Below are 26,343 nucleotides of genomic sequence, written 5' to 3' on the forward strand. Positions count from 1 at the left end.
AATGTAATTGGTTGCTTCCTCTGTGCCATGCGCAGTTCCGTGTGGGGAAACGTCCTTCTTTCCTTTTGACTCTCTCTTCTCTTAATTTTTGTTTTTATTTTTTTAACACAAACTCCTACCATGGCTGCCTTCAAAATGCCATACTGTCAGTACCTAGAGGTATTTCCTGTTGAAAACGAGTTTCCACTTGCTTTCCGGAGAGAGGGCTGGAAGCTGTCGGGTGGGGAGCTGCCTTGGGCTTTAGCTGACACTTTTCTCTTCTCTTTCGCAGGTAGCTGAAAAGTGCCTTCCTTGAATCCTGTGCCGCCGCCGCCGCCACCGCCGCTTGGATTTGCATCCAGGGCTTTGCCTCGCTCGCTTTTTTTGGGGACAAATTATATATACACATATATACATGTGTGTATATAGATCTATATATAGATCTATTGATATATATAGATATCCCTCTCCTCTTTTTCTTTTTTGCTTTTTCTTTCTCCAAAGTTTGGCGTTGCTTGCTGTTCATATCCTGACAGCAACTCATCCATCTTTATAATCCCCCCTTTTTTCTTCCTAACCCTTTCACAACTCAGATTTGCTCTGCCATTCCCGTCTCCTGACTGTGTAGCAGACTCAATGGTCTCTCTTTACTAAAATATTCCAAACGAAAGGAAAAAACGGAAACCCTTTTTTAAAAAACAACAACCCAACTTCTGTTGGTTCCTGCTTGCAACTCCCCTTCTTCCTCTGTCAAGAAACGAAACCAACCCTTCCACTTAACCTGCAGCATCGCCAGCAATGACTCCCCCCCTTTTTTTTCAGCATGAGAATAATTGAAACCAGTAACTGGAGAGCACAGAATAATCCTTTGGAGGGGAAAATAAAAAGTCTGCCAGTTATTTTGAAAGAATAATTTTGGCAGTGTGGCACAAAAAAGAATTATATATATCTATATATAGGGGTGTGTATATATATATATATATATATATATATATATATATATATATATATATATATAAAACATTTCTATTTTGACTTTGACAATTGCACTTTTGGGAGCTGGCCTCTAATTTGACTTTTCAGTTAATTCTGATGAGATTTCTATTTTATGATTGGCTTTATGTTTAATCCTTCTTTTTGACACACGTAATTTGAGTTCAATGGAAACCTAAGTGCTGACAAATAGAAAAGTTTACCAAAGCAACAAGTTAGTTATTTCTTCACTTTTTTTAAACTTGAATTCCCTTTTTTATCCCCCCCCCTCTTCTTCTTTTTGAAAGATCAGCAGTACTATTTCTCCTGAAGGAGGGGTGTGGTTCCTTGTGTTTTTCTTTTTCTCCCCCCCCTTCCTTTTTTGAGGGGTGGTTTCTTTTATTTTTTAAAAAATGGCTGTGAACGTTTCTTTGGTTCGTGATACAAAATGGCTGACGTTAGAAGTATGTCGAGAATTTCAGAGAGGTACTTGTTCTCGCTCTGACACAGAGTGCAAGTTTGCCCACCCTTCACGGAGTTGCCATGTGGAAAATGGACGAGTTATCGCCTGCTTTGACTCCCTAAAGGTAAGGAGCTCCGTTAATGCCTCTCTTGCTAGGTCTTGCTGTTTTGGTGCACCCTTGGCCAGCCATTGGTTGGAATAGCAGATGTGAGAGATTATTCACTGGTGAACAGTTCCCTCCCGCAATCACTTCGGGGAGTGGGCAGCAGAATCGGGAAAGGCATCTAGCTCAGCAGTAGAGCACATGCTTTTCATTCAGAAGTTCCCAGGTTTAATCCCCAGGATCTTCAGCCAGGACTGAGAGAGACCCCTACCAGAAACTCTGCGGAGCCATGGCTTCCGTCCGTGTAGACCAGGGTTCTCAAAGGGTGTGGCAGGAGAGGCACTGGCGGAGGAAGAGGTGTGCGGGGGGGGGGAACGCACCACCCCTGCAGCACAATCCCGGTGGGGTGCCATCGCGGCTGCCCCTCCATCTGCGCTGAGTGCCACGCCCACAGGCGGCATGCCATGCCCCGCAGGCGGTGCGCCCCACCCCCAGGATGCACGCTGCCCCCCTCCCGCCTGCTCTCTGCCCCCCAGTGCCAGAGCATGAAGCTCCACCACTGAGGAGAGGATGACAAGTGCAGCAGGAAGATTCAAGGGCATTCAGTTTCATATATTTTTTTGGGGGGGGGGTGTGATTCATGTTCTTATGTACTAGCAGTGTTTTATACTTTCCCATGATTGTATCATAAAGTAGTTGTATTCTAGGTTAAAAATCAAGCACTGCTAGGAGTTGTTTGTTTTTGTTTCCTAATGTATTTCTTATCACTGAAAAAATTTTTCATTCTGAAAGTGTGGCCCAGAGGAAAAGGTTTTGAGAACCACTGGTACTCAAGCAGTGTTGCGCTAGATGGTCTGCCTCCATATAATGCTCCATGCTCCTCTATCTGATGCCTTGGAGCACTACTGCCAGTCATGAGTAGAGAGGTGCTCCAACAGGCCCAAGACAGCATACTAGGTTTGTATGTACGTAAGCAATGTGTGCCCAAACCCCTGCCTTGCAGGGGGTTGGACTAGATGACCCTTGGGGTACCTTCCAACTCTACAGTTCTAGGATTCTATGTAGGCAGCTTTGCAAATATTTACAACAATGCTGTAAGGAAGGAACATCATTACTGTACAGTGGTACCTCGGTTTACGAACTTAATCATTTCCGGGAGTCCGTTCTTAAACCAAAGCGTTCTCAAACTGGGAGTGCTTTCTCTACTGAGTGCCCTGCCACTGTTCGGCTTCCAAGGCAATTTGCTAACTGGAACACCTACTTCCGGTTTTGCGAGTTTGTTCACCGAATAGTTTGTTAACAGGTTCGTTAACTGTTAACAGTGGTACCGAGGTACCACTACATCATTACAGATGGGAGAGACTGAGGCTAAGACGGATTGTGACTTTTTTGTGGCAGGGCTGAGTTTCGTACTGGGGACACTGGCCTGCAGTTCAGCTTCAGCCCCTGAACTGCATTTTACCAGCCCCCAAACCTAGTTTTGTTGGGAAGTGGGTGCTCCTCAGTATTTTGTTTCCACCCAGATACACATTCTAGAAAAAAACCAACAACCCAAGGCTGTTGCCTGAGAAACATCTATAGCAACGGTGGCGAAGGGAGAGGAGGATGACAGACGAATTAGATTTGGCAACATGTTGTGCCATTTGCTTCTGGGCTTCCTGGGCGGTGGCCTCCTCGTACGAAATCAAACAATGAAAGAGCAGGTCATGTGACTGCCTTTTCGCGCCTGCCACCTGCCTTTCTGAACAGAGAGTTTTCTCTTTCCACCCAAATACAGTGTTAAAAAACTTGTTGTGTTCGAATAACCTGCTTGCATTTTAGAAGGTAGCAGGACACACAGATATATACAGTTGCTTCTGTTGCTTTTGTTTCCCATCTGCACTGACCCTGTTTTCATTATGCTGCATTTTTTTAGATATATATTCATAGAATGGTAGAATGGTATAGTTTGAAGGATATTGCATGCTTAGGTTTTAATTGTCAGACACCCTTAGTGGTGCTTTGTGTTGGCCTGGTGACTCAAAACAAACAAACAAATCTGAGTCCTGCCAAGGCATCAGAAGGGCCAGAAAATGAATTATTATGGGTTGTATCTCTGGGTGAGTTAATCTCCCAGTTCTGGGTTCTCCCAGTTTCTCATTTTTCCGATTTTAAGATCAGTTCTCCACATTTCCGCATCAGTTTACAATTTAAACAAATAAAAAGGGAAAGGTTCCCAGGAAAATGGATGAGGCGATTATATTTTCTTAAATATAATGCACCTTTGTATGTCATTAACAATATGCATTTTTTCAGCACACTTTTTGTTGGTATGTGGATTTTTGTTACATTGCAAAATTCAAAAAAATGTGGATGTTGAAGGATGGCTTGTGTTTTGGTTTGTGCCTTCATAAAGTGTGAATTAGGTTGGTTTGCCTTTAAATGCAAACTGAATTCCATTCCCCCCCCCCTTGCATCCAGTGGAGGCTTTGCATTGATGGAAACACTTCAACTTGCGCAAAGCAAGGGACCTGACTTTTGCCTGTCCATCCTGCCTGGCGGATAGAGTCCTCTCAAAAAGTTATCCTGACAGAGAGGTCCCATCTACACTATTTTGTTTATCTTGCCACTTTAAGCAGCCATGGCTTCTTCCAAAGGACCTGAGAGCTGTTAGGAGGAGACCTCCTTATTCCCCTTCACGGAGCTGCAATTCCCAGAGTTTCCTGGGAAGAGAGATTGATTGTTAAGTCACTCTGGGAAATGTAGCTCTGTGAAGGGGAATAAACAGGTCTCCTAACAGCCCTAACAAAAGACGCTTCCTGGGACTCTTTGTGGGATGCCATGTTTAAAGTGATTTAGTGCTAGCATAAGGACATCTCAGCCTGGATAGCTCAGTTGGTAGAGCATGGTGCTGATAACGCCAGGGTTGCAGGTTCGATCCCCATAAGGGACAGCTGCATATTTGGGTTGGACTAGATGATTTCTTCTTTTTCCCCCAAATATTTTTTATTCATTTTATAATAAGACATACAAGGAAACCAAAAACAATACAGAACAAATACATAAAAAATTAAACAAAATACAAACAAACATATCAATATTTCTTAACTTCATATTTTACTTAACATTGTCTTGAGAACTTCCTCAGATCCCACCCTTCTGATTTTCATTTAAAATTGTTTTTATCCTTAGCAGTTTCATATTTCCAAATTTCATCCATTATCATCTCCATCAATTCTTATTTTAAGCTCATATTCATATTTCTAAAACATTCTTCTCTTTTTTCTTTTTACCGTATTGTCCACCTTCTCCTATCCCTCCATCCTTAGGCCACCTCCTGCCACGAGAAGGTCCCAGAGTGAACGGACAGTTGAAGGTGGTCCATTTTATAATTAAACTTCTCCCCCCTCCCCCCCAGAGCCAGCCTACCACAAGGGGTTCCAAAATGGAGAGGAGGAACAAAGGTAGCGAGCCACCCAACCATCTAATTAAACATACAATTTCTATTTAACTATCCTAAACATATTTCTCAATTTCTCATATATCTAAACCTATTTATCTCATACATACCATACTTTTCCTACCCTAGCCTAGAATTCCACCAAGAAAAACTTCATACATTTACTCATATCTTAAATTTCACACATAACGTTTACCTTTTTATTTTTCCCATCTCTTTTCTGCCACTTCCTCCTTCCTCTTTGCCCCAATCGCTACAGCAAGTTCCATAATATAGCCCGAGTTCAAATCCCATTTTTATCCAATCCTATAAAAACCAGTTTCCTTTTTCACCCCACTCCCAGTCTCACATGTTTTAAAACCCAACTTTTTGTCCTCCCCTCTCTCTTCCCACCCCCCAATTCCCTAAAGTCTCTCCCTTGCCAAACCCAGGTCATCACATTTCCCCTAATTTCCCTTAAAATCAGTCCCCAAAATAATTCTTGTTCTTCCATCTCTGAGATAGCATAGTTCCATGAAACATCTTGATGGGTTTTCTCTCCTTGTCTAACTTTTTCTTCTTCCTGTTCTTTGGAGGAGTCCCTTTGTCCTCAGGGACTAGTTCTTCAATACTTTCTTTAATTTCCAATCCTTCTTCCTTTTCCGCCAATTATTTATTATTCCTTTTTAAGTCCAAACAGAACTGGTGCTGCCCAATTACAAGTTCCCACAACAATTTTAGTACTGACTGTTGAAAACCAGGTGCAGCTCTGGATGTTGACATTCTTTCCAGCTTCAAGGGCAGAGTCAATATTAGAGAACAAGGAATAATGGGATTTCAGTCTCATAGCCAAAGTTATATCCAAGTTGGCTAAAAAAAGATTCCATAGACATTGTAATCCAAGACTTAAAAGTTCTTTTTAACCATTCAGTCCAAGAACAGTTGATGTTTTTAATGACAGCTGTCAAACATATCCATTCTCTTCATTGCAACAGTTCACCTCCTCTTAGCAATAAACATATTCCATTCCTTTATAGCATCTCCATAAAGTCTCGCTGATTCTCCTGGGGTGCCGATTCCAGGGTTAAGAAAGGCTTTCCCCCTTCCCAATTGCTGACTTTTGCAGGGATTTTTGTTAAAAAGAAGATTCTTTCCCCCCCTCACTCTGCCTTCAGAGGGGAATATAGGTTCATCCCTTGGAGGTTTATAACACTCCAAAATTTCTTTCTGGCTTCGGGGCATGTTACTGCTTCCCGGTTCCTCAGTGGGTAGAGATCAACTCCCATTTTTTGGATCTCTCTCCCGTGACCAAATTTTCCAGATTTAAATCCAATAGATCAGATTACTCATGGTCTGTTCTTTTTGTAGAGATTTTTCCTTTGGAATAATTGACCGCTGCTATCTCCCAGTCACGCAGCTTCGCGCTGTCAGAGTTAGCTATCTTTGCCTCCTCGCTCTCGGGGGCTCAAAACAGAACCGAACCGGGGAGGAGGGAGCCTACAAATGGCACTCGCCAGATGATCAGTCCCCAAAACGCTCCATTTGGGGCTTTTTTAGGGGGTCTGCTGCGCTGGAGCGGTTTCCCCTGCCTCTGAATCGCCGAGGTCCGCTCTGCTGAACAGACCTCCGACTCAGAAAGATGGCGCGGCCAACCGGAAGGTGGACTAGATGATTTCAACTCTGTGATTCCATGAATCTGGGAAGGGATGCAGAACCACCACTAGATACCACCCACTGATGTCGCTTTTCTAGAGATACTCAGCTTGCAGAAGGATGTATCCACTCTTATCTGCCTCATTTATCTCACTAGGTCTACGTTCTATGCCAGGTGAAGTGGGTACGTTAAAGAAGGGGCTTCTCTGTTGGGCAGAGGTGCCCACTTTGGGACTCACTGCCAATGGAGGTGCCCTGCAGAGGTTGCTGGTCTGTACTGCCTCTTCATCCTGACCATTCACCATGCTGGCCACTGGGACTGCTGGGAGCTGAAGTCCAACAATATCTGCAGTGCTAGCTGGTATTTAACCATTTCACTAACCAAAATGTCAGGGAGAACATGCCTGAAAGCAGTGAGGGGAGAGGAAATAGGAGACCTCCCTAAGCCTTACCTTCCTCTCTGGGCTGAGGATTGGGTCCAGTAAGAGAGGCTAGTGAGTAGCAACACCGACAAGGAGGTGGGCTTGAGTGTGGAAGGGGAACCCACTGAGGGCACGATGTTCAGGCTCCTTCCCTCATTGCTACCGCCGCTCCCCCCCCCCCCCAAGCTTCATGGCCCCTGGCTTCATTTGTTGCTGCAGGCCTCTGGGGGCAACTGGTTTACTCCAGTTACCAGTCTGTCCCAGCTGGTGTCAGAGGTTTATGAACGAGTCCCTGCTCTGGGACACAAGGCAAACTCTCCAAAGATACATTTAAAGTACAGTATTATGATACCACTTTAAACAGTCATGACTCCCCCCCCCCCAAAGAATCTTAGGAGCTCTAGTTTGTTGCAAGTGCTGGGAGTTGTTAGGAGGCCCCATTCCCTTCACAAAGCTACAGATCCCACAGTTCCCTAGGGAGAGGGGTTGATTGCTGGACTGCTCTGAAAATGGTACCTCTCTGAGTGTCATGAGGGTTCCCGAACAACTTTTAGCACCCTTAACAAACTACAACTCCCATAGTTCTGGTTACAGGTAGGTAGCCGTGTTGGTCTGGGTCGAAGTAAAATAAAAAAATTCCTTCAGTAGCACCTTAAAGACCAACTACCGTATATACTGGCGTATTAGACGGCTTTTGAACCCAGGAAATTTTTTTCAAAAGTTGGGGGCCCGTCTTATACGCCGGGTCCAAGAATCTGCAGTCACCGCATACGGTGGGGGGAGCTCAAAAACGGCCGCATCCCCACTGTATGCAGTGACCATATGAACGCAAAGAAGCGCGCTCGGGAGGGGGCTGCTCCCCGCCAGGGAGAATGGCTCCCTCATGGCTTTGTGACCTGGATCAGCGCAGAGATACAGTTTTGTGTATTTCATTGGTGTCAAGCTGCTGCCTCTTCTCTTTTTGTCAGCGCAAAGCAAAGGGATCTCTCCGTCTCTCGCTCTCTCCGCTCTCTCTTTCACTGCTGCTCAGCGTCTTTCGCTGGCTGTGTGAGCCTCCGATGTCTCTGCCCCTCTATCGCTATCCTCTCTATGGTTTCTCTCCCTCTCCCTGGCTTCTATTCCCCTTTTGCTCACTGAGCCAGCCTCGTTGTCTCTCTCTCCGCTCTCTCTTTCACTGCTGCTCAGCGTCTTTCGCTGGCTGTGTGAGCCTCCGATGTCTCTGCCCCTCTATCGCTATCCTCTCTATGGTTTCTTTTGCTCGATGTCTCTGCCTCCCTCTCCCTCTCCCCCTCCCTCCTTTTGATCGATGTCTCTGCTTCTCTATCTCTCCTTTCGCTGGCTTCTTTCCCCCTCTCAATAACTAAGCAAGCAAGCAAACAAACAAACCACCATTTCCCCGGCTGCAGACTTGAGTGCTGGAGAAGACAGCCTCCCCTCCCCTCCCCGCCAAAAAAGGGCTGGAGTACATCCTAAATTCTATATTTTAACTTGAAAAGTAAGGGGTCGTCTTATACGCCCAGTCGCCTTATACGCCAGCATATACGGTAAGTTTTTATTTTGGTATGAGCTTTCGTGTGCATGCACACTTCTTCAGATAAAAAATTCCCGCAGAAGCAGATATATTTTCCTTGTATGTTATTATTATTAGTATTAGTATTAGTAGTTTTAGTATTTTAGTATTAGTTTTAGTATTAATGCCTCACTTTTTCGCATGGGTCTCCAAGCAGCTATGAAGTCGGACAGTTAGTTCTGCTAACTCAGTACTGTCTGCTGTGCTGGCAGCATCTTTCCAGGGCTCAAGTAGAAAAGGGTTTCTGCATACCTTCTTTGACTGGAGAGGCCATGGGGGGGGGGACCCTGGGGCCTCATGCATGCAAAGCAGGTACCCTGCCACAGAGCTGTGGGTCTCGCTTCTCACCCCACAATTGCTTCAGTTCCATTTTACTAGTACTATACAGGTAAAAGTCAAAAAATTAGAATATCGTCGAAAAGTTCATTTATTTCAGTAATGCAACTTAAAAGGTGAAACCAATATAGGAGAAAGACTCATGACATGCAAAGCGAGATATGTCAAGCCTTTATTGGTTGCAATTGTGATGATTATGGTGTACAGCTGAAGAAAACCCCAAATTCACAATCTCAGAAAATTAGAATATTAAATGAAATCAATAAAACAAGGATTGCAAATAGAACTATATTCGACCTCTGAAAAGTAGAAGCATGCATATGTATTCAGTACTTGGTTTGGGCCCCTTTTGCAGCAATTACTGCCTCAATGCGGCGTGGCATGGATGCTATCAGCCTGTGGCACTGCTGAGGTGTTAATGGAAGACCAGGATGCTTCAATAGCGGCCTTCAGCTCTTCTGCATTGCTCGGTTTCTTGTCTCCCATCTTTCTCTTGGCAATGCCCCATAGATCAAGCACAGTAATCCCATGGGCACTGAACCAGGTTTTGGTACTTTTGGCAGTGTGGGCAGGTGCCAAGTCCTGCTGGAAAATGAAGTCAGCATCCCAATGAAGCTCGTCTGCGGAAGGAAGCATGAAGCGCTCCAAAATCTCCTGGTAGATGGCTGCATTGACCCTGGACTTAATGAAGCACAGTGGACCAACACCAGCAGGTGACATGGCTCCCCAAATCAACACAGACTGTGGGAACTTCACACTGGACTTCAAGCATCTGGCATTATGTGCCTCTCCATTCTTCCTCCAGACTCTGGGTCCTGGGTTTCCAAATGAGATGCAAAAGTTGCTCTCATCAGAAAAGAAGACTTGGGACATTGAGCAACAGACCTGGTCTTTTTTTCTTTAGCCCAGGTAAGACGCTTCTGACGTTGTTTCTTGTTCAGGAGCGGCTTGACAAAAGAAATACGACATTTGAAGCCCATCTCCAGGATCCGTTTGTGTGTGGTGGCTCTTGGTGCACTAACTCCAGCCTCAGTCCACTCCTTGTGAAAGTCCCCATCACGTTTGAATGGTCTTTTCCTGACAATCCTCTGCAGGCTGCGGCCATCCCTGCTGCTTGTGCACCTTTTTCCTCCACACTTTTTCCTTCCACATAACTTTCCATTAATGTGCTTTGATACAGCACTTTGGGAACATCCAACTTCATTTGCAAATGACCTTTTGAGGCTTTCCCTCCTTATGGAGGTCTCAATGATGGCTTTCTGCACAACTGTCAGGTCAGCAGCCTTTCCCATGATTGTGATTCCTACTGAAGCAGATTGAGAGACCATTTAAAGCAGGCACCCCCAAACTTCGGCCCTCCAGATGTTTTGGCCTACAACTCCCATGATCCCTAGCTAACAGGACCAGTGGTCGGGGAAGATGGGAATTGTAGTCCAAAACATCTGGAGGGCCGAAGTTTGGGGGTGCCTGATTTAAAGGCTCAGGAACCCTTTGCAGGTGTTATGGATTGAACTTGTGTAAAGAATGGGTTAAATAGCAGCAAGGCTTCTGACAAAAGTCCCCCATGATATACTTGCAGAGAAGCTGGTAAAATGTGGGTTGAATGAGGCAACTGTTAGGTGGATTTGTAGCTGGTTGGCAGACCGAACCCAAGGTAAAGGGACCCCTGACCATTAGATCCAGTCGTGACCAACTCTGGGGTTGCGGTGCTCATCTCGTGTTATTGGCCGAGGGAGCCGGTGTACAGCTTCCAGGTCATGTGGCCAGCATGACAAAGCCGCTTCTGGTGAACCAGAGCAGCACACGGAAATGCCTTTTACCGAACCCAAAGAGTACTCATTAATGGTTCCTCATCTTTCTGGAAAAAAGTGACAAGTGGGGTGTCGGAGGGTTCCGTCTTGGGTCCGTTGTTGTTCAACGTCTTTATAAACGACTTGGATGAAGGAATTGAGGGGGTGCTCATCCATTCTGCAGATGACACCAAACTTGGAGGTGTAGCTAATGCCGCAGAAGATGGAATCGGGATTAACAAATTGGAGAACTAGGCCCAAACAAACTAAATGAATTTCAATAGGACAAATGTCAGGTTCTACACTTAGGCAAGATGCACAAATATAGGATGAGGGACACCTGGCTTAGGGAAGTTTTTAATATTTGATGGTTTATCATGTTTTTAATATTCTGTTGGGAGCCACCCAGAGTGGCTGGGAAAATCCAGCCAGCTGGGCAGGGTATAAACTTATTTATTTATTTATTTCTACCAGCAGTATATGTGGAAAGGTTTTAAGGGTGTTAGGAGACCACAAGCTTCACAGAAGTCAACAGTGTGATGCAGCAGCAAAATAAAAGCTAATGGTATTCTAGGCTGCATCCACAGAATTCTAGTGTCCAGGTCAAGGGAAGTAACAGTCCTGTTCTCTTCTGTCTCTCTTCTGCCTTGGTCAGACCACAGTTGGAATACTGTGTCCAGTTCTGGACAGCATAATTTAAGAAGGATGTTGACAAGCTGGAGCATGTGCAGAGGAATGCGACCAAGATGATCCAGAGCTTTATGAGGAATGGTTGAAGGAGCTGGGTTTAGCCCAGACAAGAGAAGACAGATGTTTTGAGAACAGTTCAAATACGGTTTCTCAAGGGCTAGTACATGGAAGATGGAGCAAGCTTGTTTTCTGCTGCTCCAGAGAGTAGAACCTGAACCAGCAGGTGCCAATGACAAGAAAGGAGATTCTGACTAAGCATTAGGAAGAAATATCTGATGGTGAGATCTGTTCAGCAATGGAACGGCCCCTCCGTAAGCTTCATTGGATGTCCCAGAGTTCTTCTAGTGTTATGGGAGAGGGAGGAAAAGCTATTCTCTGTCTACTTTCTTCTTGTCAGGCATATTTTTTAAAACTTTTGTAAATCAGAGAAGGTTGGTCTCTCTTCTTCCAATCTTCTTGTCGTTACAGCTCATTTGGGGCACATTTCCACAAAAACTGCATGCAGGATATGCTTGAAAATTGAGCTTTCCTGAGAGTGTGCCCTTGCTGCTTGCTTAGGATTTAAACTGGTGTTGCAAAGAACCCAGAACTGCTGCTGAGAACTGGGGCACCCTTTTGAGTTCCTCTCCTGCTCTTCAACCTGATGGCAGATTTTGCAGAGAAGAAATGGGAAGCCATGACACATACTTAATTATATTAATTAGTCAGTATGATTTATAATATAATGGCATAATTTAGATCTTCCACACTAGTATTCAAAGTGGCTTACAACAAAATCTCTGTAAAGTTGCAGCCCAAAATTTTTATAAAAAGAGAAAAGCAATCCTGTTTCAAGCAAGAGTTCTAAAGCAAATTGCTTTTTAAGTCTGGGCTAAAATTGAACCAGTACCAGAATGAAACAACCAGACATTAGAAGGTAAATGTAAGAGTTAAGAGCATAGGGAGAAAGCCTGGTGGAATAGGGTCAACCAGCTTTCTCTGGGAAGCCTGTAATCAGGCCCTGGGTGCAATAGCACCCTAAAACACACACACACACACACACACACACCAGTGATTCCAAGGTATTTTAGAAGGATACTTCCTCTGGCAGTGAAGGCAAAACGTAGGCATGGTGGCCAACCCGATGCTTCTGTGGGAAGTTCGAAAGCAGGACACTCTGTCCACCTGCAATCCCCAGTGACTGTCATTCAGAAGCATTGCTGCCTCTGGCTGTGGAAGGAAGAGCATAGCCATTGTGACTAGAACTCCTTGCACAACTTCTCCTCCATGAATTTGTCCAATCCTCTTTTAAAGCCACCCAACTTGGTGGCCATCGTTGCCTCCTGTGGCAGGGAATTCCACAGTTTAACTCTGCACTGCACGAAGGACTGGTAATTAAAATTAATTGTAAAGTAATGATTCAACTCAACAAGCTGAGAAGACTTAGTCCTACACACTAATCAGATTCTCCAGTGGCAATTTTTATCTAGCCAAAATGGCATCACCCACAAAGGAGAGGTTTGGGGGAGCCCCAAGGTTGTGGAAGTTGAAAAAAATATTTTTTTAGGGGGGGGACCCACCACCGTCACTCAAACAACAACAACATAACAGGCTGATGAGGATTGAGCATGCTGAGGGGACACTGAATGTTTGGGGTGGGGTGAGGGGAGTAGGGATGGAATGGCATATCCGCCAGGAAGGTATAGCTGGTCTGCTCCCTAAACAGGAGCATCCCACCACAAAATTTTGTTGCAAGTCCTGTGCATTCAGTTAAATTACCGGTAGTTGTATGGCACTGCTTTTCCCTTAGGGCAGCATCATGATAAAATAAAAAAGCAACCCCCTACACATATGAAACACCCATAGTATGTATCACTGAAATGCAACATGCATTAAAAACAATGCAAGAATAGCCCAAGGAAAAGCATGAATCTAAAATATAATGTGAAATTGTTAGCGTGCTGCCTGGGGGTAGATGGGAGTTTTAGTTTGGCGTATGGACAGGTGTTCCCCACCCCCAACAGGTTCCCCATCCCTCGTCTAAAAGAAATCTCAGGCAGAGAAGGAGCCCTGTCTATCTCTAGACGGCATTCCAGCACTGCAGTGCCACCACGAATAAAACTTTGCCTATTGTGCTGATTCTCCTGAATGGCATAGAGCAGAGCTTTTCAAACTGTGTGTCGTGATACACTAGTGTGTTGGTTGCAGTGTGTGGGTGTGTCGTGCGAATGCTCCCCACGCTCCTCCCAGGGTTGGAAAGGGGTTAGTTTAACCTCCGGTTTGCTAGTAAAACTGAATTACTGTGTCACGAAATGATGCATATCTAAAAAGTATGTTGCCAACATGGAAATTTTGGAAAACTGACATAGAGACAGGCTTCCCAAGGTAGACTTAGTGGTCAGGCAGGTCTATATCTGGGCCCAGTTGGGGGTGGGGACTCTATGCCTTGTTGAGATGGTAGTAGATTTTACCTCTTCTCAGAAACAGTTTTTTATTGCTGCTTTGCTTGTGTTCTTTATTCTTTCATGCTTGATTCTGAAAGTACAGGAACTGAAAGCTAATTTCCAAATCCTTGAACATATTAACCCATGCTGTTGTTATTTAGATAGAAAGGGTTTTATCTGTGTACGTATATGTATCTGGGTTTCCACTCACCTTTGTTCTGCAATGTCCTTGAATGCTTTGAGCTCTGGCCAGCAGCATCAGCACAAATATTTTGGATAAGATTAATATGTTTACATTGCTTTTTATGACATTTGTTCAGTGACTAAATATTTTGTGCAACAATTTAGCTTGAGTCCTCTACTGGTACGCTTCCAACATAGCTGCTGAACTAGTTTTTGATCTCTGAACATGTTTATTTTCTCCTGCAGATTTCTGACTTCAGAACTGATTAACTTGACTTGCAAAGCAGAGGCTGATGCAGTCTGCCTCCAAAAGTTCTTTGTGGTCCTTCCTTTTTCCTCCGATAAATGTGGAGCCTGTTTGCATTCTGACCTGTAATCCTTCGAGGGTGGGGGGAACCCTATGTATGGGAGAGGTGCAAGGTACTTTGTGACCAGGTACAAAGCACAAACTTTCTTCCCACTGACAAAGGCAACTGGTTACCCTTTATTTGCTTACTCAGAATTGCAATTGGCAAAGGGGGAACGTGGTGGCAATGATGGCATCGGAGCCTGTCATTTCCTTTCAGTTTGTGTTACATCCTGGCAGAGCTGTGTAATTAAGGTAACTGAACTGACAGTAATCCTTAAAACCTCGTGTGAGGGAGAGCAGCTATAGACAGCCTCCTCCCATCCTAAGCACAAGTTCATCTCCCCAGCGCCAGTGGGAGCGGGGAGGGGGATGTCTCTAGCGGGGAATCAGGAAGTAGAAGGCACAGCTCAGGTAGAGTAGCAGAGCCACTGCTCCGCTCAGGAGGGGAAATGGGAAGCAGGGAAAGTGCGACCAGAAGACCGCTCCCGCCGACCCCGGAATTGCGCAAAAAGCGTCGGGGGCGGAGATTCAATGTTCCCAGGCTACTTTGTTGGAGGAAAATGCGGGAATCTCCATTCGGAGGTTCTGACCCACACTGACAACATGTACATAGTACTGACTCTGCACTGTAAATAGCTTGCACTGAATAAAAGCATGAAAAGGCAATGTCGTGAGGAGTCTTTACTCTAGAGTAGCCGCTACCGCGCCTGTGACAGCAACCTCCGAATCTTTTTGGCTACTCTGGAGTTAGCAGCATGAGCGCGCAAGAGGCGGAACAATGGCGGCAAGTCGCAGAGAAGGCTGAGCAAGAGTTGAAAAACCTGGCAGCGCAGGCTCAGCAACAGCTTAATGCAGCTAAAGCAGAGACACTGCAATCGCAGGAGGAGATCAAGAAACTTGCCGATCAGGTGAGAGCGCAAGAGGCTAAAGAGCAGCAGCTTAGGACTTTGGTGGGGCAGCTGCAAAGCCAGTTGGATGAGGAGAAGAGACTGGGGGGGTGCCCCAAATGCTGCCAGCAAGGAGGGGGCAAGCCCTCGTGACAAAGTTTAACGGAGACCCCAGAGAGTACCTGGGCTTTGAGACTGAAATTCAGTACGCGCTGGAACTGCATGATGCGGAGTTCCCAGATGATGCACACAGAGTCTCTTTTATAGTGGAGCACTTAACAGGAGGGGTGCGCGAATGGGTGAGGCCGTTAATCGCGTCAAAAAATCAGTGCATGAAGAATGTTAAACAGTTTTTAGAAGCCTTAAAAGTGATGTATGCAAGCGATAGCCAGATGGAGGCAACTAAAGAGGAGCTTCACCATTTGACGCAGGGGAAGATGACTGTGAGAGAATACTGGGCGAAGTTTACCATGTTGGTCCACAAGCTGGGGTGGGATTTACACAGTGACCCAGTCCAGTCCGCTTTTTACCTGGGACTGCACGCAGACGTGAAAGATGAGCTATCGAGAGGTCCCAAGCCCCAGAATATGGATGAGTTAAGCAAAGCAGAGTTAGCGGTGGGGGTGAGGCAAGAGTCCCAATGGAACGACAAGCAGGCAGCGTGCGCAGCCCGGCCCTGGTTCCCACGCTCGCAGGAGAAGCCACCACCCCCAGCCGCACCCCAGGCCCCGCCCCGCGCCATCCCAGATCCGGAACCCATGCAAATTGATGGAGCGCGCACGGGGGCTTTTCAAACCCTCGCGGCGCCAAGACGCAAGGAGGGAAGGGGAGGGAACTGCTTCCTCTGCAACTCCCCTAGCCACCTCGTCAGACACTGCCCCCACCGCAGGGAATGGCAAGGGAGGGCGGGAACGGTCGTGCCCTCCCCAACTGAGTCAGCACAGATGCAGGGAAACGAGACAGCCTGGCTGCAGGAGACAAGGGGCAGCAGCCAGGCGCAATCGTCGGACAACAGCCCCAGCCCACCCACCCGTGCAGCGCGGAGCAACATCAGCCCCCCCCCAGAGCAGGAGTGGTACTTGAAGTGACGCTGACGCTGCCCAATGGTTACCCCCTGGCCGTTCTGGGTCTGATAGATTCGGGAGCTTCAGCTAACTTTTTTTCGAGAGACTTTGCAGAAGCACACCAGATCCAACTTCTGCAACTGGATTTCCCCCTGCACGTCTCCACCATTGACGGCAGGGAGTTGCTGGGATGGGCCATCACCCATCAGACCCCTCCCCCCATGAGAATGATAGGAAAAGCATAACATGGGTCAGACTGCTTTGGCCATATAAATTGTTAATGAAAATATACTGGGCTGCCAGTGATGATGAGTAAGTCTCCAGAGAAGTTCTTGATTTCTTCTTCACCCTAATACCATCACTTGTCAGCTCAGATAAGCACCCAGAGTGCAAATTGTCAATCCATTGTTGTATGAGAGGCAAGGACTCTTCCTTCCAGAGCTGAAGTATCATGTGTTTGGGTGACCCTTGGTGCACATGTGACCCCCATTGTTCCATTGCCTGGTGGTGAATTTCAAACAATTTGGGGGAGAGGGGAGGGTGTAGTTCTTCAAAGCAGATACATCTTCAAAACGAAGTGAAGTTTCTAGGACTAAATTAATAATTTCCAGGTCCTTATGTTAATTTACAAAGCCCAGAACAGCTTAGGTCTAGGGCAGTGATGGGCAACCTTTGGAGCTTGGTGTGTCAAAATTCACCAAAAACCGAGCATAACTCGGGTGGTGTGTCACTTCGAGAAAAAAACGACAATTTCACGATATTTATAGTTTAAATAACAAAAATGTATAATAGTTTCCCCTTTAAAAGGGAAAGGGGGAGGTAAAAAAATTATTAAAGTTTTAAAATAATAATAATAATAATAATAATAATAATAAAATATTTTAAAAGGAAAAAAATAAGGCAAAACCCAGAGGTCTTTCCCAGTGGGACTCTGGGCTCAGGCCTTCCTCCAACGGGTCTTCCTAAAAAAAGTTCAACAACTTTTGACCTGAACCCCCTAAAAGGGGGTAGATCACTGCCAGTTTTTAACTCTGTGAGTAGATCGCAGTCTCTTGGGAGTTTGCCACCCCTGGAATAGAAGAACCAGGTAACTTTTCTTTAAAGGCCCATTTTGGGGGGCTTCGGGTCAAAGTTGTTGAGTGTTTTCAGGGAGGAGGTAAACTTCTGAGCTTTTTTTAAGGGAAGCCACATCTGTTCAGCTTCTTTGGGGGGAGCCAATGATCTACCGCAGACGTTCAGTGTTCTACCGGTAGATCACGATTTACCTGTTGGACATGCCTGTCCTATTCCCTTGCCCAAATATGTATGGCTCAGAAAAGGGTCACCAAAAAGATTGAGGCAATAAAACAGTTCTTCTGTAAGGAAAGTCCAAAATGGCTCAGATGGGGGGGGGGGTGCATCTTCAGGGTGCACAAGTCTACAGATTATTTTAAAAGCTATTTGACAAAAATCTTAGGCTTGAAAATAAGGGGAAATGAAAACTACCTATTTCTGGGGACGAAGTCGCACAGTCTGGATGACAAAATAGAGATGATGAGCGCGGCGCTGGCCAGGACCAGAAACGAGAGGGCGCACTGGGTCATGAGCTGGTTGCGCTCAGGCAGGGCGGGCACGGTGGTGGCCACGCTGCCCACCCCACTTGTATTGCTGCTCTGCGCCGTCTCGCCGTCAGGGGAACCGCTGCTGCCCAGGGCGGGTGCAGCGTCGTGGCCGCTGGGCGCAGTGGAGGCAGAGGACGATGGCGGCGGCCTCAGGACCCCCTGAGCTGGGAGCGCTTCCCTGCCCCACAGCACAGCCAGCAGCAGGGGCACGCGCGCCAAAGTCCGATCTCTCCCTCCGCGAAGCGCTTGACGGTGCCGCCTTCCGCAGCCTGCTCTCGGGCAGCCAATCTCCAGCACCCGTGCAAAGCGGTCACATCAACCAATCCAGCCGCCGCCTTGAAAAATGCAGAGGGGGGTTGGCTAGGTGAGGTTGCTGACGCGCCCAACGCACGCGCCGCCCTTCTCGGTGCTGGGAGGAAAGAGAGAGCGTCACGGAGCTGCCGAGCATGCTCGCTGGCAGCGGCTGAAGCTGTGCTGCCCTTAAGTTGCTCTCACTAGCCCTATACCTGTTTCACCTCGGCACGCGGCCGCATGTCACCTAAAATGGCTATGCGTGTCATAGGTTCGCCATCAGTGGTCTAGGGCATTGCATCACTCCCATCACTGAGATCTTCTGCAGGAACATCGCTGGTTGTCCCCCAAGTTGGCAAGCCTCATTTGCTAATGATGCAGAATGGAGCCCATTAGGGTCCTCTGCCCAATCCTGGGGGAAACACTGCCGCTAGAGGTTAGGGAAGCACTTTCTCCTTCAACTTTAAATGCCTGCTGAAAACTTTCCTATGCTGTGAGGCTCATTCGGTCTACTTTCCTTCCCCTCTCCTCACCAATGTCTCAACAAATGAAACTGATTTGTAAAAATGCTAAGAGAGACATTTCACATATCTTTGTAAACCAAGAAAACCCTTAATAAAAATTTATTTTTTTATTTTTTTTAAAAAAATTAAGAACATGTCTTTCCGTAATGGTTTATTTGTGCTCTTTTATTACATATAGTTATTGTAAGCTGCTTTTATTTTTTATGCTACAATGGTATATAATAATTTTTAAAGAAATAGTAAGCACCAAGATTTAACCCTCAAAAGGGACGTTCATCATCATCATCATCATCATCACCACCATACCAGTCTCAAGAGCAACTGCATAGGCTCCTGGGCCATTTCTAGACCCTATTAAAGGTGTGGCGGAGGGTTGCTTGTTTTAATTTATTTTAATGAGTTTTCAAATTATTATGGAACCGCCAAGACAAGTGAGCAATAACAAAAATTCAGCAATACATCCAATTAAAGGCAGGGCATAAAAAACCTGAGCATATTAAATACTAACACTAAAATCACGGCAACCATATTTCTGTAGACTGCCCAGGAGAGATGCCTGTAAATCTGAAACTAAGCTATACAAAATAAAATCCCAGCATGCATAATATAAATGATCAGGCTCTTCCTGCAACTTAGAGACCCTAATTTCGTGTTTATTTTTTCTGCAGTAACTAAATTCCAGAGACTTCATACCATAAGGATGATGTTGTTGTTAGATTTCTATACCACTCTTCAGCAAAAGATATCAGGGCGGTTCACAAGATAAAAACATGAGATAAAAGCGCAAATAAATAAAACATAAAAAACAAAACAATAACCCCCTCAACACAAAGAAACACATTTACCTGTAAATGGCTGTAGAATATGAATCAGCCAAAGGCCTGGTTGAAGGGGAAGGTTTTCTCCTGGCGCCTATAGATATATAAGGAAGGTGTCGGACAAACCTCCCTAGGGAGTTCCACCAATGGGGAGCCACTGCAGAAAAGGCCCGTTCTGTTACATTAGCCACCTCCCTGGCCCAGCCAGCTGTCCCCTGCCTGCTGGTTTTTATCAGCCAAGAGGGGCAAGGGTCCAGAGCACATGCAAGTGGTCACCCTGACCAATCCGGGCACCTTGTCCACATCCTCAAGCTTTGCCAACTGAAACTCATCCAACACAGCAAGATTAGACACCCCATGAGAGTCACCTGAGTACAGATTTCTTAATGATTTCTACTGTGGTTCTATAGAGAGCTTGGCAGGTTTTTGGCGAAATGTCCTCATGCCATCCATCCACATGTTTAGTAGGGATACCTGGGGAGAAACCTGAATATGTGTTGTAATAACCCTTGATATATCTCTATAAATTTCATTCCAGAATAATGCCCCATGTGGGCATTCATGCTTGAAATGGAAAAAGCCCCTCTCTTCCCACAACAGTTTGATGATGCACTGGAAATAATGTGAAATAATTGAGTAGGTGCACAATGCTGTTGGTGTAGAATTTTTAAGTAGAATTTTAAGAACTGATTTTTAAGGAATATTTTCTCACATGCAAAGATGTGAACGGCTTGAAATCCAAAGTGTTTTCCAGCCTCCATCCACTGTGCGAATACCGCAATGCCCAAGAGGTCATCCTGTTCAGCTAACATGAGGCCACTACCTCAGTGACCTTGATTTAGGACAGTTTGTTCGAAACCAGCTACAGATCTAGTAGCATGTGTTTGCAAACTTCAGTCTGCCAATAAATGTTTGAACCGATTAACCTGTAGCTAATTAAACCCAGCACTTCAAGGCAAGTGCTGCTTTTAATCTTTAATTTCCCAACTACTATAATCAGCCTGAGGCCTTTAGAGTATTGGGTTCACTTTGAAGGTGAGGCAGCAGGTGGCCTCTCCTTCCCTGGAGATTTTTAAGCAGAGGTTGAATGGGCACCTGTCATGGATGATCTAGCTGAGTTCCTGCCTTGCAGGGGGTTGTACTAGATGATCCCTTGGGGTCTCTTCCAACTCGATGATAGGCAGACATAATTGACTTTCTTAGAGTGATACTTTTTGCCTCCAGATCCTTTGGGCAGTGGTTTTAAATTCAGTGGGTTGCCTTTATTTCCAGCCTATGTTCTTTGCATATCTGCTGCAGGCTGTTAGCACTGGGGGGTGGGGAAGAGGCTGTTCTTGCAGACTATGAAGGAGAAATTACCATAGCACTGAGCTTGCAGCTGCATGAATATTTCAGGAGTTCTCCACAGTTACACATGGCCTTGCATGGTCTGCACGTAGCATGCATGTTGTCGTCTTCTATCTCTAAGCTTGCTTCAGTCTGTTGTCAGCCAGTGGTGCCAAGGCCCTGCAGGATCAGGCCTGCAAATAACTGGATGGAAGATGCATGTGTAATCCACGTCAGACCAAAGTCAAGGATGAAAGCAGCGGAGATAGGTGGATGCAGGTGCAGGGTTATCATAGAACTGGAGAGTTGGAAGGGACTCCAAGGGTCATAGAATCATAGAGTTGGAAGAGACCACAAGGGCCATCCAGTCCAACCCCCTGCCAAGCAGGAAGCACCATCAAAGCATTCCTGACAGATGGTCGTTAAGCCTCTGCTTAAAGACCTCCAAAGAAGGAGACTCCACCACACTCCTTGGTAGCAAATTCCACTGCCGAACAGCTCTTACTGTCAGGAAGTTCTTCCTAATGTTTAGGTGGAATCTTCTTTCTTGAAATTTGAATCCATTGCTCCGTGTCCGCTTCTCTGGAGCAGCAGAAAACAATCTTTCTCCTTCCTCCAACCCCTGCAAGACCAGAATTTCAGCTGAAGCTGAGTTGTTGTTCCTGAGTCAAGGTCAGGCATGTTGCCCAGTTACAAAACGTGCCAGAGCAAGGCAAGGAGGAATCCTCCATTTGGCAAGTTGCCTACTCTGAGGAGCCAAATCTGAAGCAACGCTTTATATCAGATTGCAGAAAGGAACCCTACGACCTTCCATCAGTGTTAGAAATTAGCCAGGCACGTTTTGCTATTGGCATGGGTCCAAAATGTGACTACATGAAGATTTCTGGGTGGCAGCTTGGCTACCACAATTTAAAAACCTGTGCCTTAGTCGATTGTTAATGCCATACTCACTGTGTTTGTTTATCCTTCTTGCATGCTGGTGCAAGTGAACTGTTCTAAGAGCAAGCTAAATGTAGTTGAGATCATAGAATTGTAGTATTGCGAAGGACCCCGACCATCATTTAGTCCAGCCCCCGACAAATAGACATTCCGTTGTGGCGACCTAACCTAGGTTTAAGGTGCCATTTGGCACCTAGCTTATATATTATATATATTATATATAATTATATATATATTATATATTATATATTATATATACCTCCATATATGTCTGGACATCTTGTTTGAGGGACTACTGAAACTGTTGAACTTGGGCAAAGCAAGCAGTGCAGAGTGGTCCTATTCAGTTTTCCAATTGGTCAGAAATGCTGTCCTTCAGCATTGCTTCCTTCCCTCCCACCCGGGTTTCCTTCTCTCTCTCCAAGCCCTTCCCCAGTGTCCTTCACTGCTACATAGTCACTGAGCATGCTTCGTCCTAACTGCACTGACTTCAGGAGTGGTCCCCTTGGGGTTCTTTTATTAGATGTTTTTAATTCCACAAATTGCAAAGCTCTGCCAAGCTTGCTATCACATCCATCTTCTGCGCGCCAGTTGCCATGTTGACTGTAGAAGCGTTGGCGCTCACTCCCAAAAAGTGAAAGAGGGAATCACAAAGCCACCTTTGGTGGGAGGGAAGGGAGTTCATGATGGTTGGGAGTTTGTTAAAAGGGAGATATTAAAAGCACAACTTCAGGCAATACCAATGAGACGGAAACATGGAAGGTGCCTAAAGAAGCCAGGGGGGCTATCTAAAGAACTTTTAACTGAGTTAAGATTTAAAAGGGATATGTACAAAAAATGGAAAAGGGGGGGAAACCACCAGAGAGGAATTCAAACAAATAGCCAGCACGTGTAGAGACAAAGTCAGAAAAGCTAAAGCACAGAATGAACTCAGGCTTGCTAGAGAGGTTAAAAGCAAAAAAAAGGGCTTTTATGGGTATGTCCGTAGCAAAAGGAAGAACAAGGAAACAGTGGGGTCACTTAGAGGAGAAGATGGTGAAATGCAAACAGGGGACAGAGAAAGGGCCGAACTCCTCAATGCCTTCTTTGCCTCAGTCTTCTCCAAAGAAAGAAAACAATGCCAGACCTGAAGAATATGGAGCAGATGATTCAGCAGGGGAAACACAGCCCAGAATGAGTAAGGAGGTAGTACAAGAATACTTGGCTAGTTTAGATGTATTCAAGTCTCCAGGGCCAGATGAACTACATCCAAGAGTATTAAAAGAACTGGCAGAGGTGATTTCCGAACCACCGGCAGTAATCTTTGAGAATTCCTGGAGAACAGGCGAAGTCCCAGCAGACTGGAGGAGGGCAAATGTTGTCCCTATATTCAAAAAGGGGGAAAGAGAGGACCCAAACAATTACCGCCCAGTCAGCCTGACATCAATAGCAGGAAAGATCAGGGTGGATTTGATTTAAATCAAACTGATTTAAATCACGATTTAAATCACGATTTAAATCACTAGTCAGTAAGGCTTGATTTAAATCATAGTTGATTTAAATCATAAAGACTAATTCTTGCTGGTATAACTTTAATATGCAAGTAGATGAAGATTTTTAGAATAACAACTTTTCATATTAGTTTTTTTATCCCCAGTTTAATAGGTTAATCATTCATATTTGGACAACTTTACTGTTGTACTTAGGAAGGAGAAAAATAATCATTACCTTAATAATAACAATTTAAATAGATTTATTCAACTGAAACAATAACATTACAGCATATGTTATTTGCTTAAACAAACATCCATGTTTGTTAACTAATTTGGCTAAACAAAAACAAAATATATATATTTTAAGAAACTTAGACTGTCAGCCCAGCCTACACATGAAAAACTTAAATACTGTCCACTCCAAACAATCAGAAAAATATTGTTTCTATTCTATTCACTGAACATCTTGAAACTTAGCACTGAAGGGCTTGCTTCTGTATTCATAGGTTTGTAGAACAATAGGATTAAGGTCTTTTTCTCAACTCTGTTCATGTTATAACATTTTTGCTGTGAAGAAGAGGCATGTGATCTCTGTTGAGTCAAATTCAGTTTTGAGAACTGCAAAAGTAAACCAAGCACCTGTGATAATATCTTGTAGGCAGAGAAACTGCCCAATAATCTTACAAAAACCTCTGGAAGAGCATGACATTGTGAATGGATTAATGGAATTTATTTACCCCCAAAATTAAACATATACAATCTTATACTACAAAATTAAAAAACTAATCTTTATTTCATGATGGAATAACCTTTGGATGGTAATATGTTTTCCTCAAAAAGCATTTTATTTAAAAAAAAATCCAATTTAAATAAAAAAAATCGATTTAAATCAAAAAAATCCGATTTAAATCAAAAAAATCTGATTTTTTTGATTTTTTTAAAAAAATCATTGATTTTTATCCACCCTGGGAAAGATTCTAGAGCAGATCATTAAGCAAACGGTCTGTGAACACCTAGAAAGGAATGCTGTGATCTTTAAAGCTCTTCTGAGGCCAACTCTTGAAAAGGATAAGATTACTGCATCATCAGCGTAAAGTAAAAGGGGGCAACGATATTGGGCAAGACCGGGGGGGGGGGTTATGAATAGTTCCCTGTGCTTCTATCAGGGACATCCTCATGTCGCTTATAAACAAATTAAAAAGAAGAGGGGCAAGGATACATCCTTGGCGAACTCCTCTGTTGATAGTTATTGCATTTGTAAGATCTCCAGCTGGGGTAATTCTCACCCTATCGGCTGATCTATCGTGCAGCTGAATTATCAGCCACTGGAGCCTTCTGTCGAATCCCATCTGGCTAGCTTTTCCCACAGAAGTCCCCTGGGGATGGTGTCAAATGCAGCTTTTAAATCAATAAAAGCCGCGCAAAGTTGACCTCTATTTGAGGCAGTGTATTTCCGGGCTAGATGGTATAATACTAGCACATGGTCAGTAGTTGACTTATTTGCTCTAAATCCAGCCTGTTCTGGGCCAATCAAGTCTTTGTCTTCGGTCCATTTGGTGAGCCTTGATAGCAGGAATCTTGCGTAGATTTTCCCGATTATTGACAATAAACTGATGTTCCTGTAGTTTCCCGGTTCTTCTGGCACTCTCTTTTTGTAGATTGGTACGATGATGGCATCCTTCCATATTTTTGGCACCTTTCCGCGGATGTTAATAGCATTGAATATAGTCGCCAAAGTTTTGGCCCACCATTCTGCATGTAATTTTATGGCTTCCGCAGGAATCAGGTCGGGACCGGGAGCTTTGCCTGTTTTAAGCTCGATGATAAGCTCTAAAATTTCTGCCAGGTCAATGGGGGGCCAAAGAGGGAGATGGTCACGAAAGCCATCAGTTGGAGTGAAATTTGTATCTGGCAACCCAAAATGGTTCCTGAGAAAGGATTCCCAGACTGGAGCGGAGATGACTGTTCGAGGGTATCTCTTCTGTTTGCTGTTTATCAATAGCCAAAATTGGTGGGAGTTTGAGGCTGCTATAAGTGCTTTCCAGCGGTTTGATTGCCATTCCTGTTTAGCCATCCTTTGAGCCTGTTTGTACAATATTTTTGCTTTGGGGAGCGCCACTGCTCCTGAGGATTTATAATCGTTGTAAGTAGCACGGAGTTGTTGTCTGGCTTGCTTACATCTGAGATTGAACCACGGGGCACCAGTTTTAGAGTGGGCTCGATTTATCTGCTGATCAGGCATGGTAAAGAAGGACCTAAGGTCATTTGTCAGTTTGGAAAATAATTTGACAGTTTGATCATGCTCATACAAGGTTGAGCCAAAAGCTGATAAAGTTTGTACCATCTTCCGCTGGAAAAAAATGGAGTATTTTTGGGCCTCAGTTGCAGACCATTTGGAGCCTTTCACTCTTGTTGCCGCATTAACATCCATATAAATGGGATGGCCTCCCTCTGTCGGGTTCCAATCAATCGACATTTTGGCAACTAAGGGAAGATGGTCGCTCAGCTGCACATTGTCAACTTTGAAATAAGTAAAATTTGGGAATGCATCCTTGGATACAATAAAATAATCCAGAACACTATTTGTTTGTGAGCTTAAATGGGTAAATTCGCCCGGGACATCAGGGGGGCAAGTCCCGTTTAAAATTATTAAATTCAGCCGTAAGATTAATTGGTAGAGGAGAGTACCCGCTACATTCACCCTAGAGTCTTTCGATTTCCTGTGTTCATGGGGGGTGAAGTCAGTAATCTGGTGGCCTGGTGGGATCCACCATTTAGCTTTACTAAGAGCGACCCAGTTATCAGCAACTAGTGTCATTCAGTCCGTTCAGTAAACGGGTGCTAGCCGGGCGGGAACAGAGGGGAAGCCCTGGGACCGCGTAGGCATCGCCTCCATCGAGCGCCTGAGGCCCACCGGCCCCTCCTCCGCCTCCTCCCGCTGTCTTGAGTGGCAACGACCTCCTCCACCTCCCTTCTCCTCCTCACCTGAGGAGAAGGAAAGAGGCCTCTGCCGCCACCTCCTGCAGCGCGCCTCAGGTAAGCGCGCCGCCCCTCGCTCTCCCACCTCGCC

The 26,343-nt window shown here is 45.1% G+C and overlaps 1 protein-coding gene across 9 annotated transcripts in view; it reads left to right on the forward strand.

Moving 5' to 3' along the window:
- Nucleotides 1-26,343, forward strand: part of MBNL3 (muscleblind like splicing regulator 3) — a 143,198-nt gene that overhangs the window by 48,252 nt on the left and 68,603 nt on the right. For 7 of the 9 annotated variants that reach the window (XR_009557026.1, XM_060270469.1, XM_035102023.2 and 4 more), the window contains exon 2: nucleotides 272-1,538. Coding sequence is in view for 7 of the 9 variants with exons in the window: in XM_060270469.1 (XP_060126452.1) it covers nucleotides 1,365-1,538 (174 nt within the window). In the remaining 2 variants the exon portion in view is untranslated. The other 2 variants (XM_060270471.1, XM_060270476.1) reach the window with 2 other exon arrangements.

Source organism: Zootoca vivipara, chromosome Z (genome assembly GCF_963506605.1).
Source record: "Zootoca vivipara chromosome Z, rZooViv1.1, whole genome shotgun sequence".
Lineage (NCBI taxonomy): Eukaryota > Metazoa > Chordata > Lepidosauria > Squamata > Lacertidae > Zootoca > Zootoca vivipara.